Source organism: Acomys minous (genome assembly GCF_964271855.1).
Source record: "Acomys minous genome assembly, chromosome: 14".
Taxonomy (NCBI): domain Eukaryota; kingdom Metazoa; phylum Chordata; class Mammalia; order Rodentia; family Muridae; genus Acomys; species Acomys minous.
In genome coordinates, this window is record NC_140496.1 from 42,481,794 (window position 1) to 42,497,736 (window position 15,943).

Here is a 15,943-nt window from a genome sequence, read left to right on the forward strand (position 1 = left end):
ATGAGACTAACCTGGCCCCATCCGTCTCTCTGGGTGTCTCCCCTTGTCCTGCCTCCTTGCCCCCAGCCACCCACTCTTGCCTTCCCCTTCGACCCTCTTTGGACAGACCTTGGCCTCTCTCCAGGACTTTGCTTTGGCTTAGCTAGCTTCAGCTGTGGCGTGGGTGAGTCAGTGTGGCCTCCTGGCCAGTGGGACAGGCAGGTTGGCTTTCCAACATGTTGCCCTCCGTCCTGCCCTGGCCCCAACGCTGCGGCCAGTACCCCCTCAGGCCAGGCCACATGTCAGCTGCAGTTATTAGCATGGGCAGGAGACACAGGCCTGGCAGCATGCCCGCAGACTCAGCGGCTTCTGGAATCTCCCTCGAGACTGGAGTGGGGGAGGGGAGCGCTTCAAACAAGGGCAAGATGGGAGGGAGCACTTAAGGGTCACCAGGATCCTTCAAAGACTGGGATGTCCCCAGCTCCTTCCTCTACGATGCCCCTACTCTGTTGGACTCCCCCTGTGTCCTTCAGTGCTGCTTCTCTTTGGCCTCTTTCGATTTCTTTCTCTGTTGCACACTACTCTGCTGCCTACCCCTTGTCCTTAAGCTTCTCTCTACAAAGAAGCGTCCTTTATCCATCTTACCAGAGACCTGAGAGTCTGAGAAAGAGGAAGAGATGGGACTGGCTCTCACCCCTTCCTCTGGTGGCTCCTACACTACGTGAAGTTTCACCTGCCTAACTGGAAGTCTTGCTGTTTAAACCTGTACCTTGACATTCCTGGAGAAGGGGCGGTGGTGGGTTCTTCTGTTTTCTCCTCTTGTGATTTTTGCCCTTTTACTTGGGTGGGAAGAAGGTCCCCAGATGAAGGAGACGCCTTAGCAAGGGAGGCCACCTTCCTTTAGGTGTAGCGGTGGAAGGTACCTCACCCACTACTGAAATGGAAGTTAGCCAGACTTCAAAAATACCAGGTGGGGAAAGGAGACCCTAGATCTTCTGGCAGAGGGGCAGGGCACATACCCAGGGGAGGAGGCAGCCCTGTACCAGCCTGCCCAGGCGCCAGGGATGCCTGAAACCATCATCCCGCCCCCTCCGCGCCCTGACGGGCCGGGGGGCAAAGTCCGACCCAGGCCCGCGGGCAGGCGAGGACCTGCCAAGCTGGGTCCAATCTGGCCCGGCGGGACAGGGCTCAGCCCCAGAGTTGTTCCGAGGGGCTGGGCCTGGCCGCCGGAGGAGGGGATGAGGATGAGGGGGAGCCCGGGGGTGGCGGCTGAGGCTGGTCCAGACTAGCCATCCGGGGGCCTGGGCGCGCCCTGGGACCTGGCAGCTACCTCGGGTTCCTGACTCCTAGTTTGCCGCCCTAAGACTGCTCTGGTCCTACCTCTTCCTGTGCCCTAATATGGATGGTGGGGAGAACTTCTGGGGGTTGCCCCGCCCCCAATCCAACTCGCGGACTCCAGCCTGTTGCCTTGGTGACGAAGCCCCGCTCCCAGGCTGCATACCCCCCCTCAAGTAGGTCAATGGAACAGTCCTCGGGCTGTCAGTCTTAGTAGTCGCCGATGGTTGCAGGCTGAACCATTACTGGATGGGGGAGAGCAGACTGTGAGTGGAGGCGTCTGTAGCTGGGCTGTGACTTCCTCGGGGGTCGCTTGCCCGGGCACCTTTTCCCAGGCGCAGAATTTGGCAGGGCCCAGGGCAGGGCTCACCGTCCCCTAGGCTCTTAATGACGAGACAGGGCCGGGCTCTTTTCCCCTCTGGGCTGTTGCCACACTTCCTGCCTCGGCTCTCTTTCCCTAGCCTGTTTCTAAGGAAGGGAGTGGGGTTGGGCAACCGCGCCCCAGCTCTCCCGCCCCGTCGGCCCTCCAAAAGCTGACAAGCCCAGGGTGACTAAGGGAGGGCTTTTGGGCTAAGGTACAGGGTATGCAAATTCCTAGAGACCACTCTCGAGGTACAGTCCCATTCGTACAAGTCCCTTGTCGCTGGTATTCTCTGTGTCAGCTTCTTAGGCAGATCTCAGATACCCTCCCGTCATCGCCTTTATGTCTCGGAAGGAAGCCGTGCCCTGACCCTTTTAACTCTCCATCAGAATTCTGCAAGTGACCACAGTGACCCCAACCTTTGGTAGATACGAGTCCTATCTTCTACTCCTTCTATTACCTCAGTGTTCCCAGGACCCTTGCTCACCTTCTGCATACCTAAATTGCCCTCTCCGAAAGTCTTCCCTTTTCCACTCATGGGAGCACACTCAGACTCTTCTATGGACTGATTCTTCTAGAACCCACACTCATTTCTTGCCCTGTTTCCTGACTCCTTCCTCCCACCTGTGAAAATTCCAATTTGTATTGGGGACCTCTGGTTAATCCCTAGGTCAAATGTTAATTTCTCCCAGCTTGTCCCTTCCCTGCTTTCTGGGGTCTTCCACTACAGCAACTGTGGGTCCTGCGAGACTTTTCCGGGCATATCTAAAGGCACCTCCTCGTCTCTTGCCGCACACTGGGGTCTCATATCCAACTGGGTGTACGGCCGCAGTCCTAAACCCTATGTGCTTCAACCCCTCAGCGTCCCTTTGCTTGAGTGTCTCTGTCTCTGCAGCCCCTCCCCCTGCAGCAAAGCAGAGCCACCCGGCTCGTGGCCGCTGTTTACAAGGACACGCGCTTCCTGACAGTGACGCGAGCCGCCTCCTCCCCTTCCCCACGCTCTAGGAGGGGGCCGCGGGGGCCTGGCTCCCGCGTCGGCCAATCGGAGTGCACTTCCGCAGCTGACAAACTCAGTATAAAAGCTCGGGGCTGGGGCCGAGCGGTGGGGACCTTGAGGGTGGCCAGGCCAGCTTTGGATCTTGCAAGGAGCGGGGAACTGAGGGAAACGACGCCGAGATAGAGAGCGCACCACGGAGGAAGAGACAAGCTCCGGAAACCCGGCAGCGCTTTTACGCACAGCTGCCAACTGGCCGCTGCCGCCGGTCACCAGCTCCCGAGGACGCGCGACCGGACACCGAGTCCCGCCGCAGCCGAGGACAGCTCGCCGCTCGCCGCAGCGAGGCCCGGGGCGGCCCTTCAGGGGGACCTTTCCCAGGCCGCCCGGATGTGCACGAAAATGGAACAGCCTTTCTATCACGACGACTCATACGCAGCGGCGGGATACGGTCGGACCCCTAGCAGTCTGTCTCTACACGACTACAAACTCCTGAAACCCACCTTGGCGCTCAACCTGGCAGATCCCTACCGGGGTCTCAAGGGCCCTGGAGCGCGCGGTCCAGGCCCAGAGGGCAGTGGGGCAAGCAGCTACTTTTCGGGTCAGGGATCAGACACAGGCGCATCTCTGAAGCTAGCCTCCACGGAACTGGAGCGCTTGATCGTCCCCAACAGCAACGGCGTGATCACGACGACGCCCACGCCTCCGGGACAGTACTTTTACCCCCGTGGGGGTGGCAGCGGTGGAGGTACAGGGGGCGGCGTCACCGAGGAGCAGGAGGGCTTTGCGGACGGCTTTGTCAAAGCCCTGGACGATCTGCACAAGATGAACCACGTGACGCCCCCCAATGTGTCTCTGGGCGCCAGCGGAGGACCCCAGGCCGGACCAGGGGGCGTCTATGCTGGACCGGAGCCGCCTCCCGTCTACACCAACCTCAGCAGTTACTCCCCAGCCTCTGCACCCTCTGGAGGCTCCGGGACTGCCGTCGGGAGTGGGAGCTCGTACCCGACGGCTACCATCAGCTACCTCCCACATGCACCACCCTTTGCGGGCGGCCACCCGACGCAGCTGAGCTTGAGTCGCGGCGCTTCCGCCTTCAAAGAGGAACCGCAGACCGTACCGGAGGCACGCAGCCGCGACGCCACGCCGCCCGTGTCCCCCATCAACATGGAAGACCAGGAGCGCATCAAAGTGGAGCGAAAGCGGCTGCGGAACAGGCTGGCGGCCACCAAATGCCGGAAGCGGAAGCTGGAGCGAATCGCGCGCCTGGAGGACAAGGTGAAGACACTCAAGGCTGAGAACGCGGGGCTGTCGAGTACTGCCGGCCTCCTACGGGAGCAAGTGGCCCAGCTCAAGCAGAAGGTCATGACCCACGTCAGCAACGGCTGCCAGCTGCTGCTAGGGGTCAAGGGACACGCCTTCTGAGCACCTCCCCCGCTCCATACGGACACCCCCAGCCTGGAAGGCTGGGCGCCCGCCCCCCACCGGGGTGAGGGGGGCAGGCGATGGGGCTCACACCCAGAGGCCTGGGGCGCCGCACACACACTGGACTCCGGACCGCCCGCCTGCGCCCAGTCCTTTCACCTCGACGTTTACATGGCCCCCTTCCAGCGTATTTTGTATGTTTTTTTTTTCCTGGAAAGAGACTGAATTCATATTGAATATAATATATTTGTGTATTTAACAGAGAGAGGAGAAGGGAGGCAATCGCGGCGGAGCTGGCCCCGCCGCCTGGTACTCAGCCTGCCGGGATACTATTGGGAGGGACCTCCGCCCCCTGTCGTCCTCCTCTGCACAGTACTGTGGAGAAGAAACACGCACTTCGTGTCTAGAGTCTATTTTAAGGTGTTTGTGTGTGTGTGTGTGTTTGACTTTTTATTGAATCTATTTAAGTAAAAAAATTGTCTTTATTAATTTCTGTGGTCTTTTTTTTTTTTCTTCCATGCCGGGTGGGTGGTGGGAGAAGAGTGGGGCTGCCCCAAGCTCTTTGCTTTTTGAGGCTCGCTCCTTTCAGGTATCTTAAGGTCCAGTACAAGCGTCCAGACCGCCCATCCCCTGAGTCCTGGCATCAGACGCTGCGCAGGCGGGGAACAAAATGCCCACGACAAAACGCGGAATGTGCAAGCCCCGCCCCACCCAGTCCTTTGCGCCGGGGCTTTCCCCGCTGACGCGGCGGAAGCACTGCCCATATATGGGCCTATTCTGCTCAGTGACGCCAGCGCGGTCTCCGGGCAGATTCCGGGAATCCCCTCCCCCCGCTCTGCCGGGCAGGGCCGCGGCGCCGGGAAGGGGGCCGGGATTTTCCCGGGCAGCCGGTTCTCTGGGCGCGGAAAGCCCCAGGCCCCGGTCCAGGGAGCCCGCGGTGGGAGGGCTGTGCTCTCCTGGCCCATGGGAGCCACCCCAGCGGCTTTCCACAGCCTGGCGCCCGAGCCCCGCCGCGCCCACGCCCCCTCCATCGGATCCGACCCTGGCGGAGAGGAACAGCAGCCTCCCTGTCGTTGCAGACGCCGTCAGGGCTACTCCCGCCAGGAAGGGCGGCGGCCCGCCTGCCAGTGTCCCCCTCCTTTGAGCCAGGCCAGAAGCCGGTTACTGCCAGGTCTGGTCCTGTTTGGGCAGCTGGGTGCTACCACAGCCTGGTTTTCCAGCAGCTGAGTTGCAAGTTCGAAGCTTCTGGTTGCTCCTGGCATCTGGCTGGCCTTGAAGCTGGAAGACGCCAGGGCAAAGAAGAAAGCCAAAGCCGTACCACTCTGGTGGTGCCAAGGAATAATTTGATAAAGTGAATGGACCTCAAGCCCTGTCTAGGCTACATAGTAAGGCCTTCTCCCATAACAAAGCAAACAGAACCTGAAAGGGGCTTGGGGAGAGGGAGAGGGAGAGAAGGGGGGGAGGGGAGGATCGGAGGGAGGTAGGTCGGGTAGGTGAGGCGAGGTAGCTCAGCAGGTAAAGATGCTTGCCACCAAGCCTGAGGACCTGAGTTTGATCCCTGGATCCAGAAGGAAGAACTGCACATATACACATATAATACACAATTTTTGCTGCTGGAACCTGGAAGAGCAGCCGGAGCCCGGAGCCTCAAATCCTTTGCTGGGGCGCTTCTCTCTCGGAGTGTCTTGAAACGCAGCGATGATGGTGGCTGGCCTGGTAGACCAGGCTGGCCTCGAACTCACAGAGATCCGCCTGCCTCTGCCTCCCGGAGCGCTGGGCACAGCGCCCAGGCTTTTTTCTTCTTCTTTTGTTTTTAAAGTGAAAGCAAACATGATTTGAATATGATGATGAGAGCAAGGAAGAGGAATGTCCGTTCAAAGTGTGCCCGCTGGGGCGGGGGGGGGGGGGGGGCGGGGGGGCGGGGGCGAGCTGCTCTACAGAGTGTGTTGTCAACCTTGGAAGAGATGTGACAGTGTAGAGACCCTGACAGAATAAGAAATGCACATGCACAGTTCTTGTCGGCAAAGCGAGATCATCTGAAGAGCCCAGACCACTGTACCTGAGACGGAATGAGCCGCAATAGGGCGGATGGCCTCAAAGGAGGCCCAACCAGGGTCTTTGAGAATGCATTAAATTCCAAGTGTGGGACTTTGTGGTACAGCGCTTACATGTCATTCCATCCCTAGGATGAGGGGAAAGAATCCCAAAGGGGATGAATGACTTCCAGAAGGCATTAACAGTATGACCCCGGAATGAGTGAGCTGACAAACACAGGCACTAAAATACATGAATAAAGTCTCAGCTGAGAAGATAGTTGTGGGCGGGGCACTTGGGAGGCAGAGGCAGTTGTATCTCTGAGTTTGAGGCCAGCCTGGTCTACAGAGAGAGTTCTAGGATAGCCAGGGCTACACAGAGAAACCATGTCTTAAAAAAAAGCCTGTAATCCCCAGCACTGGTGAGTCAGAGGCAGGCGGATCACCGAGTTCGAGGCCAGCCTGGTCTACAAAGGGAGTCCAGGACAGCCAAGGCTACACAGAGAAACCCTGAAGAACTATAGTTTGAGGACTCTTACGTCAAAACACAATAAAAAAAACCAGATGACTAGATCATCCTTGTTTTGTGAGGTGAAAGCAGAACTCGGAATGTCATCTGAAGTGCGTCTATAGGAAGACCAGAAGAGTGTGTTGCAGCTGGAGTCAAGGAAGGTTGCAAGGCACCATGTAAGCGGTGGGAATGAATCCAGGTCCTCTACAAGAGCAGCAAGTGCTCTGAACTGCTAAACCACCTCTCCAGCCCTATTATGTATGCGGTTTTTTAAAGACGCGTGGCTTCACTATGTCCCACCACGCTCAGGTCTTGTGGAGTAGCAGAGCACTAAGTAGTGAATGGGGTGATGCCTCCACCTTGTGGTGAAGAGAAGTAATTACAGAGTCAGTTGCGCAGGCCGGGTAGGGTTGGAGTCAACTGCTAAACGGCACGCAATCAGTCTTTGTACACTGTCCCTAATACTTTATTGGTTTCTTATAGACCTGTGGCCAGCTGAGTGGGGGCTCAGGCAGGGGTCACTATTCACCGGATTCTGGGTGGGAAACAACAAAGCCTTGGCCCAGCCTCCAGCCCCTCCACAGTGTATGGAGGAAGATTTAGCCTTTTCTGGGCCAGCACAGGACATCCAGGTAGGGGCACAGGTGAGACCAAAGACTTCAGGCTCACTGATGTTTCGCCATCTCAGTTGTGTTTGGAGAAGTATTCCTTGCTGTCATCCACACTGGGCTTGATGGTGTCACTGCCGGGCTTCCAGCCAGCAGGACAGACTAGAAAAACACACACAAGGATGGACACGTGAGGCTCACCTCCACCATCAAGGTCAGGGACAAACAGTCCCCACAGAAGCCTAGGCTGTACAACGAAAGGCCGCGAGCTCATGGCCAGCGTTCCAGATGGCATGTGGAGAGAGAGAAGCCCCCTGCTCAATTTCTAGCTTACATTTTTCTGTTCTATCATTTAGCTTGTTTTGTACTTTTTTTTTTTTTTGGTAAGGCAAATCGAACTATATAGTCCAGACTGGCCTTGAACCCATGGTGGTCCTTTCTCAGTGTCCTAACTCCTGGGATCACAGAGAGGTGTGTGTGTGTGTGTGTGTGTGTGTGTGTGTGTGTGTGTGTGTGTGTATCATGCTCAGTTATAAATTCTTTCTTTTTTAAATCTTACCTGCTGTAGTATTCGAGTTTCAGCTCTGGGTCTTGTGCAAGCCACCTCCCACCCCACCCCACCCCCCACCCCGCAAGCCTTCTTTTTTAAAGAAAGGGTTTCTGGCTGGCCTATAACTTTCCTTATCTAGATCAGGCTGCCCTCAAGCATGCATTGATCCTGATCTTCCTTCCTCTGCTGCCAGGGGTAGGGGTGGGGTGGGGGGAGGGGGGCAGGGAGGGCGGGGGCTGGGCTACAGGCATGTACCATCACATAGTGTCTCACTCTGTAGCCCACTCTGGCCTGGCGAGCCCCCTGCTTCACCTCCTAAGCGCTGAGACCGCAGGCCTGTGTCACCATGCCCACCGCCTTCATCATCCCTAACACAGGAGGAAGGTCCACGGATTGGGCTGGAGGTATAGCTCAGTGAGAGAGCGCTGTGCATATGCTGTGATCACTAGCACACACACCACAGAAAGAAGTTTCCAAAAGGACTATGATGTCTTGGGCCTTTAATCCCAGCACTGGGGAGGTAGAGGCTGGCAGATCTCTAAGTTCTAGGCCACCCTGATCTACATAGCTAGCTCCAAGCCAACATGAATACATATTGAGACCGTTTCTTTAAAATAGAGCTGGAGAGATGGCTTAGAGGTTAAGAGCACTGGCTTCTCTTCCAAAGGTCCTGAGTTCAATTCCTAGCAACCACATAGTGGCTTATAATGATCTATAATGAGACCTGGTGCCCTCTTCTGGTGTGCAGGTGTACATGCAGGCACAACACTATACATAATAAAAAAAATTATTCATTATTATGTATACAGTGTTGTGCCTGCATGTACACCTGCAGGCCAGAAGAGGGCACCAGATCTCATTACAGATGGTTGTGAGCCACCATGTGGTTGCTGGGCATTGAACTCTGGACCTCTGGAAGAACAGCCAGTGCTCTTAACTCCAGCCCCATATTTTTTTTTTTAAGATTTATTTATTATTTATACAGTATTCTGCCCACACATGTGCCCACCCACCACAAGAAGAGACCAGATCTCATTACAGGTGGTTGTAAGCCACCATGTGGTTGCTGGGAATTGAACTCGGGACCTTCGGATGAGCAGACGGTGCTGCTCTTCATCTCTGAGCCATCTCTCCAGCTGCCCCCATGTGTATTTTTTTAAGGTGTGTGCCACTATGCAATATCCTATCCATTCTGCCACCTCTCCCATTGGGACATAAAAACCTATCTTGACAATAGAGGTTTTTTTTTTAATCTTTTTGTTTGTTTGTTTGTTTTTGTTTTTGAGACAGGGTTTCTCTGTAACCCTGGCTGTCCTGAACTGGCTTTGTAGGCCAGGCTGGCCTCGAACTCACAGTGATCCACCTGTCTCTGTCTCCCAAGTGCTGGGAATAAAGGCGTGCGCCACCACACCCACCTTTCTGATCTATTTCTTTATGTGTCTGTGCACCATATGTATGCTTGGTGCCCAGAAAAGTGGTGAACATCAATGTGGGTGCTGGGACTAGAACCTGGTCTTTTCAAAAGGACAGCTGCCCTTAACCACTGAGCCAACTGTCCAGCCCATCTTGTATGTATGTTTATCTGTGTATCATGTGGTTGCCTAGTGCAGGAGGATCCCAGAAAAGAGCATCAGATCCCCTGAGACTGGAATTATAGGTGCTTTTGAGCCATCAGACAGAGGTTGGGAATTCAACCCTGGTCCTCCAAAAGAGTAGCCAGTGCTCTTAACTACTGAACCATTTCTCCTTGTATGGGGCTTTAACATCTATCCCACTAAGATGCTAGGGTAGTTAATGCCTGCATTTTGGGCAAAGAGCTGAGGAGGGCCTCGCCATTTCTGTTTGTTTGTTTTGTTTTTTGAGACAGGGTCTCTCTGTGTAGCCTTGACTCTCCTTGACTCAATTTGTAGACCAGGCTAGCCTCGAACTCACAGCGATCCGCCTGCCTCTGCCTCCCAAGTGCTGGGATTAAAGGCTTGAGCCACCACCGCCCGGCTGCCTCCCCATTTCTGAATATCCACTCACCTTCCCCATGCTCATCCGTATACTGAAAGGCCTGGACTAGGCGGAGAGCCTCATCCACAGAGCGTCCTACGGGTAGGTCATTGACCGTGATCTGGCGAAGGACACCCTTGGCATCAATGATAAAGAGGCCCCTGAAGACATGAGGGTCCATAGTGAGGAGCTAGGAGAATCCCAGGGGCCAGGAACACACACACACACACACACACACACACACACACACACACACACACACACCACCAGACACAGTGGTCCCTTTAGCCTTGAGGCAGGAGCTCCCAAAGCTGGGCTGGGGTCCCCGCTGTACCTGTAAGCGATACCCTCATCGTTTTTCAATACGCCGTAATTCTGGGACAAGCTCTTGGTCACATCAGCAAGCAGGGGGATGTTGAGGGGGCCCAAGCCTCCCTCCTTCCGTGGGGTGTTGATCCTGAGGGTGAGAGAGAGACAAGGCTGGGGCCTTAGGATGCCCAGCACAGCAGAATTCTTCCCCCATGGGCCTCCAGGGTGATAAGGGCTGGAGTGGGGGTACTGGAAGCAAGAGATAAAGGATTTAAAACAAGGCTGTGCTGCTCCACCCACCCCACCCTGGGGACGGCAGTGCAGCTGGGAGAATGGTGTCAGATAAGGTGTCTGTCTCTGAATGGCTTCCCTTGTGCGTGTGGGCTCCAGTCACTTGCTGGAGAAATCCCACATTAAAGTTCTCAGAGCCAACAGCAGGGACAGACCTCAATGGTAGGGCACTTGCTTTACAGGAATGAGGCTTAGAAATGACCCCTATTTCTGAGAGAGAAAAAAGTGTTGGGGGGGGGAGGAAGGGAGTTCCTACAATCATCTAGCTCTGGTCTGGAAGCATAATCCCATCACGCCCGAGAACAAGCGTTTCCCCTTTCATGAAATACGGCATGGCAGCCTGTCTCCTGAGAACCGAGATTGAAGCATCTGCAGTTTCCTGTATCTTCCAGCTGGGTGCCAAATGCTAATTACCGTCATCAGCACAAGGACTTGAGTGTAACTGCTTTCCATTCTTTATAAGACAAAGAACGGGGTAAGGCACAGAGTTTGGCCCATAGTTTGGGCTTTCCTTCATCCTCTTTGCACGCCGCAACCCCCACTTGCGCACGCCCCTCCCACAGCCCCATACCATGCCAGGTGGGTGAACTGAGAGTCCACAGACACTCCGAGGACCTCGCAGCCTAGCTTTCGGAAGTCCTCGGCGTGGTTGCTGAAAGCGATGATCTCCGTCGGGCACACAAAAGTGAAGTCCAGGGGATAGAAAAAAAGGACCACATACTTCCCTAGGGAAGAAGAAAACAGAAGAGAGGTTAGTTCCGGCCCCTTTCATAGGTGGACCCTGTTCCCACCTGGTCCCCCTCCGGGCAGCCTCACCTCTGTAGTCTGAAAGCTTTATTTCCTTGAAGGCTCCATCCACCACCGCGGTGGCTGTGAAGTCAGGGGCCGGCTTTCCAATGTGCGCGTTGCCGGAGGCCATGACTGAAAGCAGAGACCCACGCAAGTCAATGCCGTAGGAGAGCTTTTCTTTTGTCTTGCTTTCCCAAGGTCACCCTTGGGGCTGAGGCGAGACACTGAATGCGAGAGAGCAGCATTCAAATTCACCCACTCAGTACAAGGTCTGCAAGGCCTCTGGAGACCCGCCCCCCTAAACAGGGTACCAAGTGATGGGTCACCGCTGCTATCCGAATTATGGAGTCAGTCTCAGCGTGGGGAAAGAGACACGAGCCCCTAGTTCCCTAACGGGATGGCTAGGCCAAGAGCTAGGGGCTGTGAGCTCGGTGATCCGGCCTGCAAGCCAGGGCTCCGGCCTTGGTTTCCCCCCCGCAAGGACAAAGGCGGACACCAGACTGCATGGAAAACAAAGACCCGCACCAAGGAGGTCATGATAGGGCCCAGAACCACACCATTCGTGTGCATTCTGGGTTTCCATACCTACGTGGGCAAGAGCCGGACACGCGGACGACAGACTGGACCAGAGACAGAACAGAGATCTCAGAGCCGGGAGAGCTTTGGGACCCGCGAGCCTTTTATGCGCGGCCCAAACCACAGGGTGCAGGGCGCGGGGAGGTGGGCGGGACAGAGCTGCGGTCGGATCCACTGCGTCTGCAGAGGGGGAGCGCGCGGCCGGGTCCACGCTCCTGCACTGCGGTTGGCTGGGATGTGCCCTTAGGGACTCAGGGATTGTGCTGTGGGCTCCGCGCGGGCCTGGGCTCCTGGTCGGTTGGAGTCCGGGCATGGCCCGGAGCCGACTGGCTCTGTTGCTGCCCCTTCTTGTACTCCTAGGTCTAGTGTCGCCTACTCAGATCAACCCGGACTACCAGTACTTTGGCCAGCAGGGTACCGGTGACACCTGGGAGCTGCTGAGGTTGCAGCGACAAAAGGGTAAACTAGCAGGTGGCAGAAGTGACAGTTTGGAAAGGTGTCCCCTAAAGGTCTCACTTGATCAGCTGGTTACAAACAGACCCTCTTTTTTCGCTCAGTTCAGCGCAGGCGGTGTCTCAAGGGACTGGCCACTTTTCTCTGAGTGTGTTAGTTTGTCCTCTGTGAACGGATTTTGTTTTCTTTTGTTTCCCTTTACTGCTACGACCCAAGAAGGCATTACCTTTTGTTCTCAGCATCTTGCTCTGCAACTTCTTTGGTCATCTGATAATTGTAATAGACACTGCCTGTCGGGAGAGGGACCCGAGGAGGGGACAACAAGCAACTAACCTATATACTAAACATAGTGCTGGGAAGGGTGGAGACCGAAAGAAACTGGCCAGTCAGCTTGAGAAGCCAGCAAAGGTGTGGTGATGCCGGTAATGACCGAGACAGCCAGAAGGACTAGCAAGAGTTTAAATCGCAAAGACTGGGAGACAGTGACCCAGGAAGAGGGAACAGCAAGCACAAAGGCCAAAAAGAGCCTAAGGGGAGAATGGGGAAAGATGGGTGTCATTCGGCAAAGACCTGCTGAGTCAGGGTGTGAGGCGCCAGCCTCTGTGAGTTCCTCTTACAAAGTGAAGAATCAGTAAAGAGTTCTGATAAGGGGTTGGGGTCACATCAGTCCTTCATTGGGGGAGCTCCGGCCCGGCCTGCATGATAGCAGTACACACCTGTAATCCTAGTTGGGAGGGGGAGGGGGAGGTGTCAGGGAATCTGAGGTTCAAAGTCATCTTTAGCTACCAAAGAGGCTAGCCTGGAGTACATGAGATTCTGGGGTTGTGTGTGTCTGTGTCGTTGTTGTTATTGTTGTTTGTGTGTGGTTTTGTTTTGTTTTCTAAAAAAAAGAAAAAAAAAACAAGAAAGAATAAAAAAACAGGAGTCCTGTAAAGGTGTAGGTCAGCAGCTGTAGGGCACCTCACTACCATCTGTGAGGCCCTGGCTTAAATCTTTGGGGTGTTGTTGTTGTTGTTGTTGTTGTTTTGGTTTTTTCAAGACAGGGTTTTTCTGTGTAGCATTGGCTGTCCTGAACTCATTTTGTAGGCCAGGCTGGCCTCCCTGGGTTAAATCTTTAGCACTAGATTAAAAGAAGAAACTTGGGGCCGGGCGTGGTGGCGCACGCCTTTAATCCCAGCACTCAGGAGGCAGAGGCAGGTGGATCTCTGTGAGTTCGAGGCCAGCCTGGTCTACAAAGTAAGCCCAGCACAGCAAAGGCTACATAGAGAAACCATGTGTGTGTGTGGGGGGGGGGGGGGACTTACAAAGAAGGAGGAGGAAGAGGAGGAGGAAGAGGAGAAGAAGAAGAAACTTATAGCTGCTCCTACGCATAAAAATTAATTTGTTGCTGTGCTAGCACAGCACCAGGGGCTTTGAGTACATCCATTATGTCAATTATATAATTTCCCTTACGTCTGTCAGCCCTGCTAGGCAGGTGCCCCTGGGCCTGCTGGGGAGGCCCCTGATTAAGTCCCTGAAGACAAGAGACAACTTTGGATGTTGGGTGTAGAGGACTGGGCCATCCATACGCCCAGCTGGGCCGGCTGGCAGAAATTAGAGGTATTAGTTAGCAGCTGTGGGCAGCTCATGTGTGCCAGAAAGGGTGGTTTGCTCGACCTATCACTGCACAGAGGCTTGCAAACACCAGCTGTTATTATTTTCCTTATCTTTGGCCCTCCCTGGACAAGTCCCTTGTTGTAGGGGTTAATTTTCCCCTACAACTGGGTTTTCTCTCTTTTTCTTTTTCTTTTTCTTTTTCTTTTTCTTTTTTCTTTCTTTTTTCTTTCTTTTTTTTTTTTTTTGGTTTTTCAAGACAGCGTTTCTCTGTGTATCTTTGGCTGTCCTGGACTCACTTTGTAGAGCAGGCTGACCTCCAACTCACAGCGATCCACCTGCCTCTGCCTCCCGAGGGTTGGGGTTAAAGGCGTGGGCCACCGTGCCCGGCTTATAACTGGGTTTTCATGTCCACCACCCACCCCTACCCCTCCGCCCCGCCCCCATCTCCAGTAGCGGAACACTCAGTCCTAGGCCCGTGGGGAAAGTGGCGTTGCTTCTGCAATCTGGGCAAACAGGAACGCAGCCGTCAGGTGGTGGGCACAGCACCAGTCCCTGTGTTCATGGACCGAGAGAACCTGGTACAATTGAGGCCGTGCCGACAGCAGGATTGTTCATCCTGCAGCCCGACAGACTGCGACTGGACGGCCTGAGCAGAGGTGAGCAATAGAAAAGCCGGTCAGCAGGGAAAAACAAAACAAAACAAAAAAGAATAGCTGGGTGCAGGTGGCGCACCCCTTTAATCCCAGCACTCGGGAGGCCGAGGCAGGTGGATCTCTGTGAGTTCGAGGCCAGCCTGGTGTACGGAGTGAGTCTGGGACAGCCAAGGCTACACAGAGAAACCCTGTCTAGAAAAACAAAACAAAACAAAAAGCCAGTCAGGGCGGGCTGGCAGACCAGGAGGCGGCAGGGAGAGAGCGAGAAGGAGTGTGCTGGGGCCCAAAGTCTGAGGCTTCAGGCTGGTAGGGGAGCAGGAAGCTGACTTCACACACAGGAGTCTTCTGACAGCCAGGGAGAAAGCAGGAAAGGCTTGGGGGGAGGTTCAGGCCTGTGATTCAGGAAGGAGAATCAGGAGTTTGAGATCAACCTGGGCTGCATAGCAAGGTCAAGGCCATTTAAGGCTACAGGAGACCCCCGTCTTCAGAAAACAAAACCAAAAAAAAAAAAAAAAGGAAAGAGTTGAAGATAGTCGCACAGAAGAGGCACATTCATGATAGAGGGAGCCGGGGCTTGGAGGGCGGCCATGGCTTTGAGGAGAAACAAGATTCCACACGAAAGGACGTGCGTCTCTTTGACCAAGAATACAATAGAGGTGTGTGGGTGGACAGATATGGACTAGGGCACAGCGGAGAGACGGAGAGGCATGGAGGGGCGGGAAGAGGGAAGGGAGAAACCTGCGGGGTGGGTGCAGACCCTGAACAGGAAGCTGCTGGGGCCTGGATCTCCAACTGCGGTTAGAGAAGGCTTCCCTTCAGTACGATGCTACAGAGGCGGCAGAGGGGTCCTCGAGAGCTATTAACAGAGGGGTTTGGGGGAAATCTGAGTCAGTGGGCCGCTGTGGAATATGGGGCACTTGATCCTAGGAGCACAGGCTATGTGTGGAGCATGTAGGTATTGGGGAGGCAGAGGCAGGTGTATCTCTGTGAGGTCAAGATCAATTTATGTAGCAAGTTCTAAGCCAGCCAGGGAAACACAGTGAGAAACTGGCAAAAAGAATAAAAGAAAAAAGAAAAAAAAGAAAGAAAAGAAATGTGTGGAGACATAGGCTAGTACAAATGTGAACGGCAGGTGGGAGACAAGGACCCAGTGAAGACCAGTGCTCTGTCCGTGCAATGGTATTTAATCTTTGAAGCCTCCAAAAACCTCAGAGGAATGTGGGCCAGTAATTCCAGCATCCGGAAGATGGAGGGAGGAGGATTGTGAATAGAAGGTCATCCAGTCAACTAAACATCTTTATTTCTCTTTGTACATCAGTCCCTGAGAGCCAGGCTCAGGAGGCAACGGGGAGGAGCTTGCAATATGGCCCTGCCCACCCTCGATTACAAACCACGCCCGTAGTGGTAGCCCTCGAAGACTACAATTCCCAGGAGAGAGCGCGGCAGCGGCGGCAGCGGCGACGGCGCATGCGTAAGCGACTTCGC

At 54.8% G+C, this 15,943-nt stretch overlaps 3 protein-coding genes across 5 annotated transcripts; 2 read left to right on the forward strand and 1 right to left on the reverse strand.

Moving 5' to 3' along the window:
• The first annotated feature begins 2,750 nt into the window (after positions 1-2,750).
• JUNB (JunB proto-oncogene, AP-1 transcription factor subunit) lies at positions 2,751-4,583 on the forward strand. The gene has a single exon (XM_084756522.1). It carries the CDS (start codon positions 3,060-3,062, stop codon positions 4,092-4,094), a length of 1,035 nt encoding a protein of 344 aa, XP_084612648.1. The 5' UTR covers positions 2,751-3,059; the 3' UTR covers positions 4,095-4,583.
• Positions 4,584-7,079: 2,496 nt separating this feature from the next.
• On the reverse strand, positions 7,080-11,923 carry PRDX2 (peroxiredoxin 2). 3 transcript variants are annotated; one of them, XM_084756527.1, is made up of 6 exons: positions 11,766-11,923; positions 11,208-11,312; positions 10,963-11,116; positions 10,126-10,248; positions 9,822-9,952; positions 7,080-7,408 (listed from the first exon to the last, which is right to left on the reverse strand). In XM_084756527.1, the coding sequence occupies exons 2-6, from the start codon at positions 11,308-11,310 to the stop codon at positions 7,323-7,325; spliced, it is 597 nt and encodes a 198-aa protein (XP_084612653.1). In that variant the 5' UTR covers positions 11,311-11,312; positions 11,766-11,923; the 3' UTR covers positions 7,080-7,322. The 3 variants fall into 3 exon arrangements, with proteins under 3 accessions (XP_084612653.1, XP_084612654.1, XP_084612655.1); XM_084756528.1 differs by having other exon boundaries at positions 11,770-11,906; XM_084756529.1 differs by having other exon boundaries at positions 11,208-11,404; positions 11,766-11,867.
• A 51-nt stretch (positions 11,924-11,974) lies between these two features.
• On the forward strand, positions 11,975-15,909 carry THSD8 (thrombospondin type 1 domain containing 8). The gene is made up of 3 exons (XM_084756540.1): positions 11,975-12,215; positions 14,256-14,461; positions 15,777-15,909. Exons 1-2 carry the CDS (start codon positions 12,068-12,070, stop codon positions 14,453-14,455), a joined length of 348 nt encoding a protein of 115 aa, XP_084612666.1. The 5' UTR covers positions 11,975-12,067; the 3' UTR covers positions 14,456-14,461; positions 15,777-15,909.
• Positions 15,910-15,943: the final 34 nt, after the last annotated feature.

Excerpts from the sequence above, each read along its gene's own strand:
- JUNB (XM_084756522.1), top strand. The coding sequence starts at position 3,060 with ATGTGCACGAAAATGGAACAGCCTTTCTATCACGACGACTCATACGCA.
- THSD8 (XM_084756540.1), top strand. The coding sequence starts at position 12,068 with ATGGCCCGGAGCCGACTGGCTCTGTTGCTGCCCCTTCTTGTACTCCTA. Across the intron at positions 12,216-14,255 it reads GAGGTTGCAGCGACAAAAGG|TAGCGGAACACTCAGTCCTA; the intron begins GTAAACTAGCAG and ends CCCCATCTCCAG.
- PRDX2 (XM_084756527.1), bottom strand. The coding sequence starts at position 11,310 with ATGGCCTCCGGCAACGCGCACATTGGAAAGCCGGCCCCTGACTTCACA. Across the intron at positions 11,117-11,207 it reads AAAGCTTTCAGACTACAGAG|GGAAGTATGTGGTCCTTTTT; the intron begins GTGAGGCTGCCC and ends CTTCTTCCCTAG. Across the intron at positions 7,409-9,821 it reads TACGGATGAGCATGGGGAAG|TCTGTCCTGCTGGCTGGAAG; the intron begins GTGAGTGGATAT and ends GTGTTTTTCTAG.